The sequence below is a fragment of the Semicossyphus pulcher genome, unplaced genomic scaffold (assembly GCF_022749685.1).
Source record: "Semicossyphus pulcher isolate SPU_LCO1_2020_fin unplaced genomic scaffold, fSemPul1.0.p SCAF_12, whole genome shotgun sequence".
In the NCBI taxonomy this organism is placed as follows: domain Eukaryota; kingdom Metazoa; phylum Chordata; class Actinopteri; order Labriformes; family Labridae; genus Semicossyphus; species Semicossyphus pulcher.
In genome coordinates, this window is record NW_027211626.1 from 30263728 (window position 1) to 30280784 (window position 17057).

Here is a 17057-nt window from a genome sequence, read left to right on the forward strand (position 1 = left end):
TCCAAACTTACTTTCCAGGAAAGACAGAGGATCAATTACTTGAAGAAAAGTTATTGTTGATGAAATATATTTTTAATTAAGAAAATTGAGATTTAGCTGCTGAACAGAAAGTGTTTTACTGTGAAAGAGCCCATCATGCCCTTCACAGCAGCCACGCCTCTTTGCAATTTGTTTTCTTATTTGAAATGAGAAAGATAAACTTTTAGTAACAAAATACTTTTATTAGATAGACTGGTGGTGGAGAATGTACAGGATACAGGCTCAAACCAGTGACATTTTCATTACAATAAATACATGTATGACAACAGGTGCAGGTGATGCTTCACCTGGAGGAAAGTGAACATGAGATAAAAGGAAACCTAAATGTTGACAGCTTGTCGTTGTTTTTGTTGAGAGATTACATCTGACTTCCTTTCTTTAATTTCAGATACACTGGATCCTGATATAGATCCACTTTTAACCAGATCTCCCATAATCACCTGCAGCTTCCTGATTGTTATGCTGCGTTCATGTAAAATAAGAGTTATTGCAATTATGAGTTTCTGTGTTGCAAACAGCACCTGTGAATGTCTTATACTTGTCAGTCTCATCCAATCAGTTTCATTGGTTTCCAAGCAAAGTTCATTTAAAATCAGCTGCATGAGCAGAGTTGGTGGGTTGATTCCCAGCTCCTCCTTACAGCTGCTGAAGTGTCTGTGGACAACTGTGAGCGTGTGTGTGTGTGTGTGTGTGTGTGTGTGTGTGTATTATCCAAACCAGTGGTTTCCCATACACTCTCTGTTCCAGGTGACTCCACAGAGCCAACACCACTCTGCTCTGCACATAGGACACTGCATGTGCATACAGCCACCTGCAGGGGGAGATAATACATCACACACCCATTACACACACATCACAAACAGAAACATCCAGTATTGATATAGTGTTATGGTGGTTTCTGACATAATGGTAAAGTACAGATGTGACATAAATTGATGGATTTTTTTTCTCTGTTGAGTTTGAGTCATCAGATTCTTCATCACAGCTATTGTTTCATCTATAAAAACATTTCAGAATTCAGATTTGATTCAGCTCTCAGCAGAGAGAATATGTTACAAGCCTTTGAAAACGTGTTGAACTGTAACCTTGCATAGGTGATGTCATGGAGTGAAGCTGTGCGGTTACAGCAGCACTATCTGTAAGCTTCACACCACAGGAAATCTGATATCCCCCCCAGTCTTACTCCTCTCATTGTTTCCTGTTGGTTTCAATTTAAATTTCACACAGCAGATTATCCTTACATTGAAAGAATGAGGAAGGCACAGCAGCTAGAGGTTTATGTTCAATTAATCTTACTCTGATTTGGCCAGGGGCTGCACAGTGACGTGAGTGTGGTAGGATGCGCCTATGTGTCAGTGATTGACTGGTGATCAGCCCAGGATGTACCCTGCCTCTCTCCCAATGACAGCTGGGCTCCCTGAACAGGATAAGCAGTATAGATAATGGATGGATAATTTGGCCATAAATTTAAGAGATATGCACATTTCTTTCATTATATGACAGGGCAGACCTTAATGCATTTCTTGACTCTACTGTTGAGATTTATCCAAAGTTTAGGAGCACCACTACTGTTTGTGCATTTGTCACAAAAATATAGGGGCTTTAGATTTTGTTGAGCCAGCTTACACAAAGCCAGTGTATGTCTAACTTTCTTCATAGTACGGCCTTCTGTTCTCACCATTCAAACCAGTTCAGACCAGTTAAGATCAGTTCACACCAATTCAAACCAGATGCCAACAGTTAACACAAGTTCAGACTAGTTCAGATCAGTTCGTTCATTCTCACCATTTCTCTCCACGGGAACTGAACACTGAGGGCAGCGTTTAGTTGTCTCCTGCAGCAGGAGCAGGGAGGCTCTATCCCACCTTGCTCTGAAGGACGCCTCCTCCTCCACCACAAAACCCTGAGAAGGAGAGAGGGAGGGAAGATCAGAGAAGGAGACAGATTGAGGGGAAGAGGAGAAACTTTTGGGTTATTCCGGGTCTACTGAGTTCCTTTACTGTGCACTGTTACAGTATTTAAAGTACGTGTTCACATTGTTTACATCCGACTAGCAACTTGAGAAACAAATATGGAATTGGAGTCGAGAAACGATGTCTGTGGTCGGATTGTTAGCTTCACTCATATGCAGATGTCTGCTTTTGTTGTCAGATGATGGCTGATGCGTTCCAACTCTTTTGTTCCCGTTGTTCTTTTGTTACCGTTTTCCCACATGCAGTTAAAGCCCATTGAAACGCTAGTGGATAATACAACTCCAACTACAAAGGCACCCTAGAATGCTTCCAGCACCAGACATCTTGTCCTCCGCCTACAGAATTCTTTGCCTGGGGGTGGCTGTGGCTCAGTGGTAGAGTCGGTCGTCTTTCAATCGGAAGGTCGGAGGTTCGATCCCAAGCTCCGTCAGGCTACATGGCGAAGTGTCACTTCAGTGACACTGAACCCCAAATTGCTCCCGGTGGCACAGCCAACGGGTATGAATGTGATATCTGATTGACAGTTGGGCACTTTACGTAGCAGCCTCTGCCATCAGTGTGTGAATGGGTGAATGTCACATGTAGTGTAAAAGCAGCTTTGAGTGGTCGCAAAGACTAGAAAAGCGCTATATAAGTACAGTCCATTTACCATTTACCATTTAACTAGGATTCCTCCACATCGCATCATTTTGTAATATCACAATTACTTTGTTTAGTGTAATCATCGCGAGCTTAGCACTACTCTGACTCGCTCACAATGCTGTGTGAAATGCCCCTTGGGTTTAGGAACTAAAACTACAAGGTTAGGTTTAGGAGACAAACTAAAGGGGTAGGCGTGTAGTGAAGTGGGCGTGTGCTGCAGTAAAGCATATCTGCAAGACTTCAGACCCTTCTCTTTTTTGATTTGAAAATGCCATAGCTAGCAAACTATGCAAGCAATAAACAGGAATAACTAACTAACTAGGAAAAATGGGTGGGGCAGCACAAGGTGAATAGTGGAGCCCAGTGAATGGTTAGTTTACCTGTGAGGTTTCACCTGGGGGTGGGGCCGGCTCTGTGTGACAAGCCCCCTCATGGTACACCTCCCTGCAGTCTTTGCAGAAGACAAAGCCACATCCCAGCTGTCTGTCACACTCCACCCTTCTGCTGCCCTCAAGTGGGACAAGCCCCGCCCCACAGCCAGGTGATGGGCACATGAGCCCTCCAATTTCCCGCAGGCACTCCTCTGCCCCGTACTGCAGGTAACGGCCATACTAAGAGGGAGAGAGAGGAAAAGAGTAGAAATAAGCAGCTGACATGTTGGATGTTTCTATTAGTGGACCAAATTAAAGGTTAAAGTCAGACAGCTCAAGAATATTCCCTTCAGTTTTGATAGACAGAGTTCTGTTCTGTATCAGTAGCTGCATCGAAACACTTTTATAAATCAAAATAAAATTGTCATGTTTGCAATCTGTGCAGCAGCGACAAAAGGCCTACAAAGTACTAACAGAGATCTGATAGGGAGCTGACATAGAGCCAACAGGTGAATGATAGACAACAGAAAGTCAACAAAGAAAGAAGACAAAGCCTAGAGTTAACAGAGAGCCGACAGAGGGCAGAGAGAGACGGCTGGTGACTTAGAGCCAACAGAAGACCTACAGAGGGCTAACAAATGGCCAAAGGAGAGCCAAAAGAGAGCCATGAAAGAGCGGAAGGAGCCGACATAAAGTCAACAAAGAGTTGACAGAGAGCGTACATAGATGTGACTGAGGGCTGACAGTAAAGAGAGCCCACATGGGCCTACTGGGCGCCCCCTCATTTCACAAATAAATCAGCATCATTGTGCATCAGTGTCACTGACTTGAGTTCTGCACCTTCTAGTTAGAGAGTGCAAATTAATATTGATAGTGGATATTACACCATAGCAAACAAAGGGCAAGCAAACAGCCAGCCGAGAGCGAACAAAACAGCAACAGAGGGCAACGCATGTGAACCTGACAGCATCAGGACAGAGATGCTTAAAATTCATCATGAAAAAACAATGCAATGCAAAACATTTTTGCATGTTTTACTGATTTTAAACAGGCTTATAATTCTTTTTGGCAAGAGGTATAATATCACCAAATTCCCCAAATAAGTGAAGGGGTAAACCTCATGACATAGTTAAGTCAATATACTGTATGTAGGTTATTAATCTGGAGTCTGTGCCAAGAAGACTTCACTTAAGGAAGAGGTGTCAACACCTTGTGGCCAGCTCTATTTAAAATCTACATTAATGAGCAGTACTGTGGGAGCAATCTGGATCCCTTAATAATAAGAACGGAAAATTCCTGCTCTATGCTGATGACCTGCTGTTGCTGTCACACACAGGACAACAGCAGCAGATGTACCTCCTACAGCAGTACTGTCAGAACAGGGCACTGACTTTCAACTAGTAAGTCTGAAATCATGGTCTTCCAAAAGAAGTCTGGATCCTAGAAAAACAATCAATTCAATGTTTATGTTCAATGTTTGTTCAAATATTCTTTGATGTTTTAGTAGAATTTCTATGCCAATAAACACAGAGAGCCACCTTGAAATTTTTCTTTATATATAACAGGACAGAAGTTTTTTTTTCTAAAGAGTTAAGTTTGATTCTGGTGTAGAAGTCCAGCCATAACAATGTATCTGGCCTTACTGAGAATAAGAATAAGAAGTCTGCGGTTTATACATTTCACTGAGTGGAAACATTGCAGAGTTTGTGTATAGGTTTACAGTATGTACACAAACACACATATACAGCTCCGGACAAAAATAAGAGACCACTGCATAAAAAACGATGTCTCTGGTTGTACTATTTATAGGTATGTGTTTGTGTAACATGAACATTTGTTCTACTGTATACAACATTTCTCCCTACTCCCAAATAAATTATTCTTATTCAGGTCTTTTATTTGCATAACATGACAACTGGTTAAGACAACAGAATACTAATCTTTTAAGTTAGGAAGAATTCACAATATTTGGTGGAATAACCTGGTTTTTAATTGCAGCTTTCATGAATCTTGGAATGCTTTCAATCAGTCTGTCACATTGCGGTTGGGTTATGCGTTATGCCACTCTTTGTGGAAATAATTCTTTGTTCAATTTCTTGTGACCATCCATCTTCCTCTTGATCACATTCAGGAGGTTTTCAATGCGGATCAGATCTGGATCGGGCTGGCCATAAAATGCTGATTTAAGGAAAATCTAGAGTGTAGTAGTATACAGTATACCGGTTTCACACCATCACCAGTGTCACGTTCTGCCACGACAAGGATTTTGCAATACTGTCAATATTGGGGTAAACACAAATGTTTTGGTTTTTGTACTCGTTTTCCACAATTTATCTACAAGAAAAGTCTGTCTGATATCACATAGTGCATCTCTTCTGCAGAGCACACAGAGACCTGACGCTCTGCATGCAGTGTTGTGTGTGTGTCACTTGCCTGTAAACATGTGCACGATGCTGCAGCCGTCATAATATAATGTCTGATGATGAGTCAGACACGCAGTTATGTATGTCGGCTTTTCAGTGAATGTGTTCCCGTTATTAGCGTAACCTCGCCCCGGTGCTGTTTAAAGCTGTGGCCACATGAACGGACTGTTCACGGAGCAGAGATGCCGTGGAGTGTTTACTTTTAGCAGCTTCACCTGCTGCGCACACACGGCATGAGGTTGTGCTTTTGGTGACAGGAAGTAGGATGTGTGAGTTTCGTTTCCAAAAGTTACTGTCACAGGGCTGGTCACGCTGATTAAACATACATTTGAACACCATTAGATACCAACAGTAGATGATAAGTAAACCAGTTGCAGCCCACAAGTTCAATTTTTAAAGCTTTAGCTTCTGCCTACACCTTTTTGATTTATTGCTAAAGATTTTGATGGTGCTTTTATGTTCTATCTTTGTATTTTGTTTTGTCTATTAAAAAAGAACTGAAATAAAAATTGAATTGAATTGAGCCCACAAGTCTATTTTTAGTCGCTGAACCAAGTGTGGTAAAAGTAGGAGTGGATTTTTGTTTTGTAAAATAGAAAATAAAGTCCCAAATAATATAAAGTATAATTGTTAATTGTTTATATGTACATGAAAACACATTGATGTGTTCCCTTGTATCGACAATAGAGCAAAAAGAGCTACAACTAGTTTTGAGTAGAGTACCATGTCAATTTTTAATACCGCAAGATAATACCGATACCACCAAAAGGAAAACAAATAATAATACACACAAATTTTAGGTCATATCGCCCACCCCTACTATAAACCTATATAAAGACCCAATCATGAGAAAAAACAAAAACAAATAACGTGATATACCGTAAAAAACGGCCAGAATATTAAAAAATACCATGATACAGATTTTCAGTCATACCGCCCAGCAATAGTATGTGTAGATATACATATTTACTGTATGTATGTGTGTGTACTGTATGAGGAGGAACACTAACCTGATCGTCTCCCAAAATCCGGAAATGATGCAACTCTTTAATGAGAGAGTCGATGCATCCAGCTGGAGACACAGATAAGGACATTAAACACCTGTAATTATATTATAGTAATTAAAAAAACATATACCACATTAAAATTAAGTTCTATATTGTGTCAATCACTGGAACAGATTCTACTCTTAAATGAACCCTGATGTTAGTGATGACAACCAGCCATTAATGAAGACAAAAAACTGCAGAGTTGATAATGAAGAGATGATGACAATGATGCTGATGGTTCTTGTGGAGTGCTGGACTGATCTTATGGAGCACTGTTGTGATCATTTTAAAGAGTGGAGTGATCTTAGGGAGCAGTTGGATGAGTGATAAAATTTCAGACTCCAGTTTTTAGACTCAGAAAACTGCAGTGACATCACACTGTTTTCAACAGTACATTCACAACACACACTCACCAGCACATGGCAGCGAGTAGCCGACCACAGGATGACACACAAACTGTCGCTCGTTTAGCCGTGTCTGACAGTAACGACGGAAGCAGTCAAGACAGATCACATGACGCTCCAAACACTGGAAGACTAGGACCACGTCCCTGAGACAGTATGACAGGGAAAGAGTGAAAAGGGAGGGAGAGAAAGAGAGACAGGGGAAGGTGAGCCAGATGTATGTTTATGTTTAATAGAAATTATTCAAAAGCATGTGTGTGTGTGTGTGTGTGTGTGTGTGTGTGTGTGTGTGTGTGTGTGTGTATTACATGATGTCGGTGCAGGCAATACAGGGGACGTCTCTGCTGTTAGTCATAATGAGGTCAAGGGCCACAGAGAGGTCATCATCTGAGGTTGGATGGGATGCACACTTCATGTAGAACTCCTGCACACAAACAGAGAGTTAAAAAGACAGTAACACAAACACACACACGCACAGCTACACACACATTAACAACAGCTCCCAGAATGCCACTGGATGGACTGACCTCAAATAGACAAATGTTCAGTTTCACAGCTCAGAACAAGACTGCCATATTAAACAGCACCCCTGCCCCCTTACCGCAATGTTGCCATGACAATCTTCCGTTTGACACAAACCATGGATACGATCTCGCAAGAGGACATCATCCCAACAGGACGGACCCTGACAGAGAGAGAGAGGAAAACTGCTGATGTTCTCCCTTATCGGTAACCATTAAACTTGTATCTGAAACACACAGGGTTTCAGATAAAAATTCTGCCTTTAAACAGTAGAAATACAGCTTTTTCAACAGTGTTAATACTAAATTAAGAGTATAAATACTGTGTAGAATATCCTGTGTAGTTTTAGTACTGTGTAGTATAAGTAAATTGCAGTATAAATACTGTCAAGTAATTGTGGTTTAAACATTGTGTACAATAAACACTTGTAATATAAATCATGTGCTAGGGATGTGCATTTGGAAAATTGAATTTTTGTATTGGATAAAAGTCTTCTTTAGAAAGAAAAGCCGGAGACTGACAACAACCTCGCCATCATGCACGCTCATTCTGATGCACACTCTCCCTAATAATCGCAGAAAGACACACACACTCATACACACACACACACAACTATGAGGTAAATTTATTAGCATCCTCAGCCATAACCTGTGGCACCGACAATTGGGCCCACAGACATGAATGCACTGTCCAGTGTCCTTTTTACGCATGCACGTGACCATACAGCCATGTGATCCAGCAGCAACAATAAGTAAATAAACATTTGCAACTGCTCATTTCATTTTACTTTCTCTCAGGCTCAGCTAAGCTAACGATATCAAATAATGTGTTTACCGAATATATATGTACAGTATATTAAAAAAGACTACATTTTATTTAAGTGTTTAACTGGTAGTATTAACCGATTAAAATTCTTAACGGTAGGTTAACGGTTAACCGGTGCACATCCCTAACATGTGCAGTATAAGTACTATACTTTAGTATATCTACTCAAGCAATTAAAAATACTGCTTATTCTTAGAGAGTCAGGGGGGGCTTAAGTCGATCCCAGCTTACATTGGTGAGAGGCAGGGTACACCCTGACACTGACACACTCACTTACAGGCAATTTTAGAATCATCAATTAACTTAACTTGCATGTATCTAAATTGCAAAGGAAAACACATAATGGCCCCAGCTGGAAGAACTTAAAATACACATAATACTAGTACTGAATAAATGTGTGCAGTAAAAGTTCTACACAATGTAAATGCTGTTTAGTTTAAGTACAGTAATATAAAGACTGGATACTCGGGTGGTATTAATCCTTCGTAGTATTAGAACTGTTAAGTATAAATACTGTGTAGTTTTTGTACTGTGTAGCATAAGTACCATGTAGTATAAGTACTGTGCTCACCCTGCTCAGTGTCAGTGTGGTCTGTCTGCAGCGGCTGCAGCGCACTCTCAGTTTTCCAGGTTGGATCGACCTGCAACTCTTACAGTACACAAAGAAAGTACTGCAGACATGCACGTCTGTAAACACAAGTACACACTGTTAGAATACTAGTACTGAAAGAGACCAGGAGAACACATTGTTATAACCTTCACTGACCTTTCAAACATGCAGTCTGCGCCTCCTCTGCACCTCTGACGCCTCCTCCTCCATCACTCCCCTCTAGGATCACTGCCAGGCCTGAGGAAGTGGAAGGCAAGCGTGAGGAGCTGAGATCCAGCCTGGTCAGACTGTCCGGTTCCTCCTCTCCACCTCGAGCCAGTCTCTCCTGCAAGAGGCCCAGCTGGGAAGAGGAAGAACCTGATGGAGGGAGGACGACATGGATGGTACTCTGCTCTGGGAGGTCGCAATCCTGACACAAAAAGGAGAGAAGAGAAGGAGAGGATGAGATGATTAGAGGAGGATAGGAAGAATAGGAAGAATAGGAAAGGAGGCTAGGAGAGGAGAAGAGGAGAAAAGGAGAAAAAGAGAACAAATGGAGATAAACATGAATATTACAGGACGGCGAGGTAAAGACTCCTCCATCCTTTTTCTTCTCACTCCTTTTAGATCTTTCCACCACTGACCTGCAGCTTGGAGCTGCTTCTCAGGGACCTCCCAGCGAACAGCACCCTGAGGTGCTCCGGTTGGACGCCCTGCTGATTTCCCACCACTTCCTTCAGCTGGGCCACACTCGCCTCCTCCTGCAGCTCCACAGCCACACCTGGCCCCAGATTATAGCGCACAAACACTGGAGGAGACGCACACATGTAAGAGGTGAGCTCTACTCCACATTAAATCTTGAATCTCATTTACACAACAACCTCAATCATCGCTCAGACCTACTGAGCACGGTATAGATGAGATTATTCAACCAGCTAATGGATTACATTATTGGTCAAAATTTGGCAGTCAGAAACTGCTGATTGGCCGACCCGGTATCACACAAACAAAACTGCGATGAGAATCAGTCCAGCAGAATTCATATTCATTTTCGTACACTCACCGATCATCCGTCACTTCGTCCTTCAAACTCCATGAATGTTTACAGTCTGCTGTTCCCTGAGCACTATGGGAACTGTAGTCCCGCTGTACGCAAAAGAAACGTCAGACGTCCCTCTGTAGTACAACAGCGCAGTCACGCGGAGATGACGTACGGATCAGCACCGGAAGTTGAGGTATTTATGAATTTTAATAAACTTGTTTTTTTGTTCTTCATGTTCTACAGTTAGCGGCGGTTGGCGGTCACAGCACCGGTACATTACAGGGTTTTCTCAGTCATAACAGTGCCGTTATTGTCTCTTGTTCGTGTCTTTAGATGACGGAGAGTCCGGACAGCAACGTCCAGCAGCGGACACACAGCGGCGGCAACGGCCCGACGGTGAGGCACGGTTACACCGGAGACACGTTCACCTGCAGTGTGTCACTGTGTTTTATACATATACAAAACGGTATATTTGCATAAATGGTGAATGTGGATATATATTTCTTTAAATCATACAGGAGGAATGTGTGTATTTTATGTAAGGCTGTGACTCCGCAGGCTGTAAGATTTTTTTAATCTTTTCTTTTGCAAAGACACAGTGTAGCTTCAGGAATCTACGTTAACATGAAAAAAGAAAAGAAGTTTCACCTAGTCCTTTACACACGTTGTAAGATGAATTAATACAAAAATACAGTATGCAATATTTAAAAACAGACTTCATATCTGAATATATAAAATTAATTTATATATACATTCATAAACAGGGGAATTTTAGTGAGGCTATAAGATATTTTGATGATGATATTTTGATATTTTGAAGCAATTTGATGGACAGAATATGAGAATTAATTAATATGATAGTCCCTAAATCAAATAACATTAACTACAAACAGACAAAGACTAAGAACTTTTTAAAATAAAAGTTACTACATATTTTAATCACCACCTGCATCCTCATCCTCTGCATAACTGTTTAAAGCATTTGTACAGGCAACATGCTGATAGGTGCAGCTCCAAGCTGATCCTGATCCACCAAAATTCTTTATTTTGTTAAATTCAACAAACTTAGTTTGTTTTCTATACTTAATGTGTTCTTTTTTAGACTTTACAACAACAATTTCATTTTAATTTTTTCATAGAAGTATAGTCTTCTTTATCCTTGAAGCACACTGTTATCCCTAAATATTTAAATTTTCTTCTCAATTTCCACAAACTTTATCTCAGAAGTGTAGGCAGAAATTGTAGTTAATGTGGGCCAGTACAAAAATAGGTGGACAATCTTTTTTTCCAGAAAAAAATGACTTTGAGGTATAAAGGACAAACAGACAAACTGCACATTTACTTTGCAATATTCTGCATTAAAAATACAATAACAGCATACACTGCTTAAATAACATCCTCAGTCAACAGAGCTCAGTGTATAAATGGTGCACACAGCAATACAGACAACAAACTTCAATTATTTCTTATGCAGCAGCACAACCAGCAGCACTTTTCCTCGGCAGGTTACTGTACTGTTAATTAATCAAATGAAATAATACAGTCCAAAAATAATATGTAAAGATAAAAACAATTCTTTGCCTTTTGAAGGGGAAACATGGATGAAAAAATATCTAGCTGGCGTTTTGACTGTTGCTGCCCTTTGAAGCAGCAACAGTTTGTTTTCTTAAAGCATAATACTTTAACAATGATAATAAAGAAGTGAAATGAAGTGTTATTGTGATCATCCATGCCCCATGTCATCCTCTTGTCATCTTTTAATCATCTATTTTTAATAATTAATCTAATATTACATGTGGCCTGTGAAAATCCTGACTATAATTGTTTGTTTGAAGTTTAAGTTAAAATAATAGAAAGAAATTGAAACATCTCTCATGCAGGGTTATTAATAACTGAATTGCAATTAATTAAATCCCATGGTATAGTGCTGGAAGTCAACTAGCTCCTGATGTTATGTTAGTGTTTTACACCTGTATATTAACCTCCAATGCCCAGCATTTACTCCACACAGATGGTAGAAAGCAATGTTAAACAGCCACTGACTGCAGCACTTGAGAGGACTATTTTGTCTTCCATAGACTACATGCCGCTTTACTGCTGTTTGTCTCTGTTGCACTAAAAGCCCAACTTTCACTGCTACGTCAATGATTGTAAGTGACACGTTTCTATTTAATTTCTCAATGTTTCATCGTAATAGCTAAGTTCGTAAATGGGCTGTACTTAAATAGCGCTTTTCTAGTCTTTGCGACCACTCAAAGCTGCTTTTACACAACATGTCACATTCACCCATTCACACACTGATGGCAGAGGCTGCTACATAAAGTGCCCATCAGTTATTTCATACACATTGGCTATGCCACCGGGAGCAATTTGGGGTTCAGTGTCTTGTCCAAGGACACTTCGACATGTATACTGAAGGAGCTGGGGATCGAACCTCCAACCTACTGATTGAAAGACGACTGACTCTATCACTGAGCCACAGCCGCCCTGTAAAATGTAAAACCACTCAGTAATTATGTTGGACGTTAAGTGCTGGGTGGTGATCCGCAGATGCTGCATCAAGTTTGATGTGTTTTGCCACAACTTTTTTCGGGCAGGTTTTGCAAACGGGGGGATCGATTGTCTTGAATCACTCCCTGGTCATTCTTGGTGTACCTGACTTCACGTGTGCCGACTTTACCTGTTTCTTTGGTGGATACTATGTTTGAATGATATTTTTTATATATGGCCTCTTAAAGATTTATTTGTTAAAAAAAAAAAATATATATATATAATTGTATTTGAATTACGAGAGCTACAATATCTTGAGCTACGCCCCAATGTTCACACAAAATGGGCCAACAGAGAACAGTGATTTCAGTATTTTTAATTATAACAGCAAATTCACAACAAGTCTTTGGTGTAGTAACATAGTAACAACACTGTAAATAAATTTCATGCAATATAAAGTTAAACAAATATTTAATTGAAAAATACATTTTTAAATGAACTGATCATGGATGTGTTTCTGTGAATTGGTGTCTGTATTTGTGTGTGTGTGTGTGTGTGTGTGTGTGTGTGTGTGTGTGTGTGCGTGTTTATGCATGTGTGAAACATTTGTCAAACATTTTCTTAAAAACTCAAACATTTTTGACAAACTCAAAACACCAAAAAGCATTAATATTTCTTGTTGCTCAGCAACATCAGTCACTCATCTCCCACTCAGGTCTTGTTAGGGCTTTTCCTGACTGTGTTTAGTCTTTGCAAATGTAACCATCTTCATCACAGATGCCATTATCCTCTCCACAGCTCTTGTGATACCATAAGTTGCATGGACAACAGCACACTCAGTCTATGAGATCGATAGGCCATCACATGCACATTGTGGGCATTTATCAGTTGTATGAAGTCCAAATTGTAGACATGGCTATTGTAGCCATCCAACAGGAGTACATGGGGCCTTCGATCATCTCTGGGCAGCTATTTTGTAAAGATCTGACCCCACTCCAGAAACAGGTCGCTGTTTATCCAGCTGTTGTCTGAGACCCTAACAGCAACCTTTTCTGGGCAACCATAAAGCTACTCACTCCTTGCTTCCCTTTAAAGATGACCATTGTGTGACTGAATGTTCCTGCCGCATTGAAGGCTGAAAGGAGTGTTGGTCTCTTCTTTCTCCCCAGTGATTACCTCAACACAGGGCTTGCCCATCTCCCGAATCAAACACGTGGAGCAAAACTGGTCTTGCATGCCAGACTCATCACAATTCAGATGTGATGGAATGATTTCAAGTTCCTCCAGCAGGTCTTCATTTTGTTGAAACCACTTTCCTACTACCTCAGGATTCCGCCCTGCTGCTCTTGCTACTGAAAGAGCCTCTGGCTTCTTAATGCTGAGGTCATTTCAAAAAGTTATGAAACCAGCAATACCCAGCAGTAGCTTTTACTTCAGAGAAGCCTTTGATATTTTTGGCCTTTGCATAACTAAATGCAATTCCCGGAATATCTCTTTTGGTGAGGGGGAAACCTCGAGAGGAGCTTGATGAGGCAGTACAGGCTAGTTCCTTTTCAGAATACTCTGGCAGGTATGGCTTACTACCAGATGCATAGCCAGAGCCAGCAACTTTGCCGCTTATACGCCTTTGCAAAGTGGTCTTGGGAGTATTCCAAGCTCTTGCTAAAAAGCAAACACTTGGCATCTTCCCTCTCTCTACTATCTCATGGTACTCATTGATGGCACCCTTCATTCTGTCCTTTCTCCACTGGTTGTATACTAATCTTTCTTCCTTTCCCTGTCTTTTTCTTGTCTCTCTTCTCCCTCTTTTTGTTTTCTCTGCCTGTCCTCCTGCCTTACCGTCTGCAACACATATTTTAAAAAGGGATTATTAAGATTTTTCTCAATATGGATACATGTTTAAAGCTATGAACTTGTTTTGCACCCTAAATTTCTGTCCAACTTCTGAGTGTAGTGTATATTAAAAGAGTGTATATTCATGTGGCCCATTTTAGCTGAAACTCGTGGCCCATTTTAGCTAGCTGGTTAAGCTAAAATGGGCCAGTGCAAAAAGTTTTTTTTTATCATAATATATTATATTAATGTTCTTATGTAACATTTTTTAAAGCCTGTCAAATAATTGATCATAAACATTTTGCTTTGTTGGTAAACTTAAATACAATTTCTTTTCCCCCTTATTAGTGATAAGTCATTTTTGCTGTCATGCTCACTTAACGTACAATTTCCCACCTTCACTTTATGTAACACTCTGCCCCGCCCACCTCAGCATTCTCAGACCAATAAAAACTATTGGTAAATGTCAATATGTGTTATAGCAACAATGCAAGATCAGTCATTGTGATTGGCTGTAAAAATAATAGAGCTATGATGGTCCAAACGTATTGACTCCACCCTATGTCTTAGTAGTGTAGTGTAGTGTTAAAGTGCCACCACTTCATCTGTTTCTCAGGGGAATCTCTAAATACACTCATTGGAAGGGAGAAAACAATTCCCCATGCAATCAACCTTGTATGAATTCAGGTCAAGGAAATAATATTGATTGAATTGGGGTTAAGAAATTATATGAATGTACAGTAACATTATTAAAATCAGCGTTTTTTTACTGGTTACTTGTCGATAAAAAATGTAGCTTGTGTACATTCATTTCATGTAGTGTGTTCGCCCTCAACTAACATGATGCCTCCGTATAACCCCGCAGGACGATGCAGGATTTTGTTTTTATAGGTTTTTATTGACAGAAATATGGAATTTTTTATGGCGAGGAATTCAGGATTCTGTACACAACACGGGGAAGTTAGTGCCCAGTGATTGAGTAATTAGCTCAGTCCGTGGACAGTTAAGCTAACAGTCCCATTGTTAGTCGTGTAAGGAGATAAGGCTTTCTGAGTCAGAAGCGAGAACAGCTGATGATACTGCATCATCCCCTATGTAGGTAGAGGATTGACCTCCTCCTGATGTAGTTGTCTTGACAAAGCTTCTGAGGACTATGCAGAGGAGCCTAAATCATAGTGAGATACCTCACTTATGTTTTCAGAGAACTGGTGTTACCTCTGTAACTTAAAGTTAAATGATGACCTCCCTACCACCATCCTGCAGGTAGTGAAGGTGGAGTCAAGTGTGTCGGATGTGCCAGTCCTCACCCATTCACACACCGCTGAGCTTCACTTCCTGCGGTCACGGGTTCGAGAGCTGGAAAGAGAGAAAGCAGAGCTGTCAGCAGAGAACCAGACACTGAAGAACATGCTGGTCCAAGGTAGGTCTAGATTACTGTCACCTAGTCAACCTGTGCACGGGTGACCTATTTGTGACCAAACAGAAATGTAATAATTTTTTTACTTCCTTTCACTTCTGATCTGGTTCACATTTGATTAAGTTCTGATCCGGTTAAATTTTATTTGGTATGATTGTGTAACATTTAATATAACTTAATTTCCAAGAAATCCCTGGGCTCCTGTCCACCATGTGGCAGACGTTGGGCCAGGCCAACAGTCACCAATCAGTCTCCATGGCAACAGGCAGGAGCGACAGTTACACTCCATACTCGCATCACCAACTGCCAACAGCCAATCTGGAAGGAGACCTCAGCCCACAGGTCTATGTTCAGCAGCTACAGGAGGAGCTCTGCGGAGACATGTCAGAGTCCTGGGGACCCCTGGGCTCAGACCATGAGGAGGTGCCAGGAGAAGCAGACTTGGGCCTTGGGAGCCACATGGCAGAAGAGGCTCCACTCTGCAGCCAAACCGACATGGAAGAGCTGAGAAGGAGCTGTTCTGAGAGCCAGTGCACTAGCGGGCATCTTAATGGTCAGGTGAGTATACGTCTGGACCAATTTACACTAAATATAACACTTGAAACTAGTTCAACTTGATCAATTTAGTATAGTTAAAAGCTCTTTGGCAGCCTGTTAACACCTCTTTACAACCTACGTTACTTGTTGTTATCAGCTTTTTAGCATCCCTTTTAACAGCCTGTTATTGAAAACACTTACTTGCTCCGTCCAGCTGAGCCAGGTGGAGGTGTACCCAGGCTCTGGTGTTCTCTGCGAAGTCCGCTCATGGCAGGCAGCTAATCAGGCCCAGTCTCCAACTGCAATGGCTCGTACACTGCTGATGGGTGTGTTTGATATGAACACTTTGATGAACAGTAACCTGCGAGGTGGACGGAGCCGCCGGCCAGCCTTTCACCCACAACGCAGCGCGCTCGACCCGCACAAGATCAATGCCATCTTCAGTAGGTTCAGTTTAGTTTGTAGCTCCCATATTTGTATCTGTCCTTGCTATCTGTGACAGTCTTCCTCTTTTTTTGTTTTTCAGATGCCATCTTGGCTCGGTTCCCTCTTGCCAAGAGAGGGGTAATTGGCTCTGGCATCAACTCCAAATTGTCTGAGATCCGTTTCCGCTCCCGCAGAGCCAATCGAGATCCACGGTTTCTCTGATGGACAGCTCGACAGTTCCCCCACTTGAGGACAAAAACGTCCAAAAAGAACAACACGGCCTTCCGCTGCTGGACCATGAGAAGCTTTCCAACGTTCAGTTCTCTTTCAGTTGTTCAGTTTAAGGTCAGGCAACTCAGTGACTCTGTTTTCATAGCGACCTGTTGCAGAGCAGAGTGTTGCCATAACTACCTTTTAATCTACATTAAAATGCTACAAGTTTCTACAAAGAGACACAAAACTACCTCAAAGAGAT

At 41.2% G+C, this 17057-nt stretch overlaps 2 protein-coding genes across 3 annotated transcripts; one reads left to right on the forward strand and one right to left on the reverse strand.

Annotated features, from left to right (window-relative positions):
* Positions 1-255: 255 nt before the first annotated feature.
* prkn (parkin RBR E3 ubiquitin protein ligase) lies at positions 256-9976 on the reverse strand. Of its 2 annotated transcripts, none has more exons than XM_069658777.1 (11): positions 9901-9976; positions 9482-9645; positions 9015-9267; positions 8820-8935; positions 7503-7586; positions 7210-7325; positions 6911-7047; positions 6459-6520; positions 3035-3265; positions 1825-1942; positions 256-850 (listed from the first exon to the last, which is right to left on the reverse strand). In XM_069658777.1, the coding sequence occupies exons 1-11, from the start codon at positions 9905-9907 to the stop codon at positions 747-749; spliced, it is 1392 nt and encodes a 463-aa protein (XP_069514878.1). In that variant the 5' UTR covers positions 9908-9976; the 3' UTR covers positions 256-746. The 2 variants fall into 2 exon arrangements, with proteins under 2 accessions (XP_069514878.1, XP_069514879.1); XM_069658778.1 differs by lacking the exon at positions 256-850 and adding an exon at positions 867-1456.
* A 217-nt stretch (positions 9977-10193) lies between these two features.
* Positions 10194-16804, forward strand: LOC138588885 (uncharacterized). The gene is made up of 5 exons (XM_069659134.1): positions 10194-10275; positions 15466-15622; positions 15807-16177; positions 16371-16599; positions 16683-16804. Exons 1-5 carry the CDS (start codon positions 10213-10215, stop codon positions 16802-16804), a joined length of 942 nt encoding a protein of 313 aa, XP_069515235.1. The 5' UTR covers positions 10194-10212.
* Positions 16805-17057: the final 253 nt, after the last annotated feature.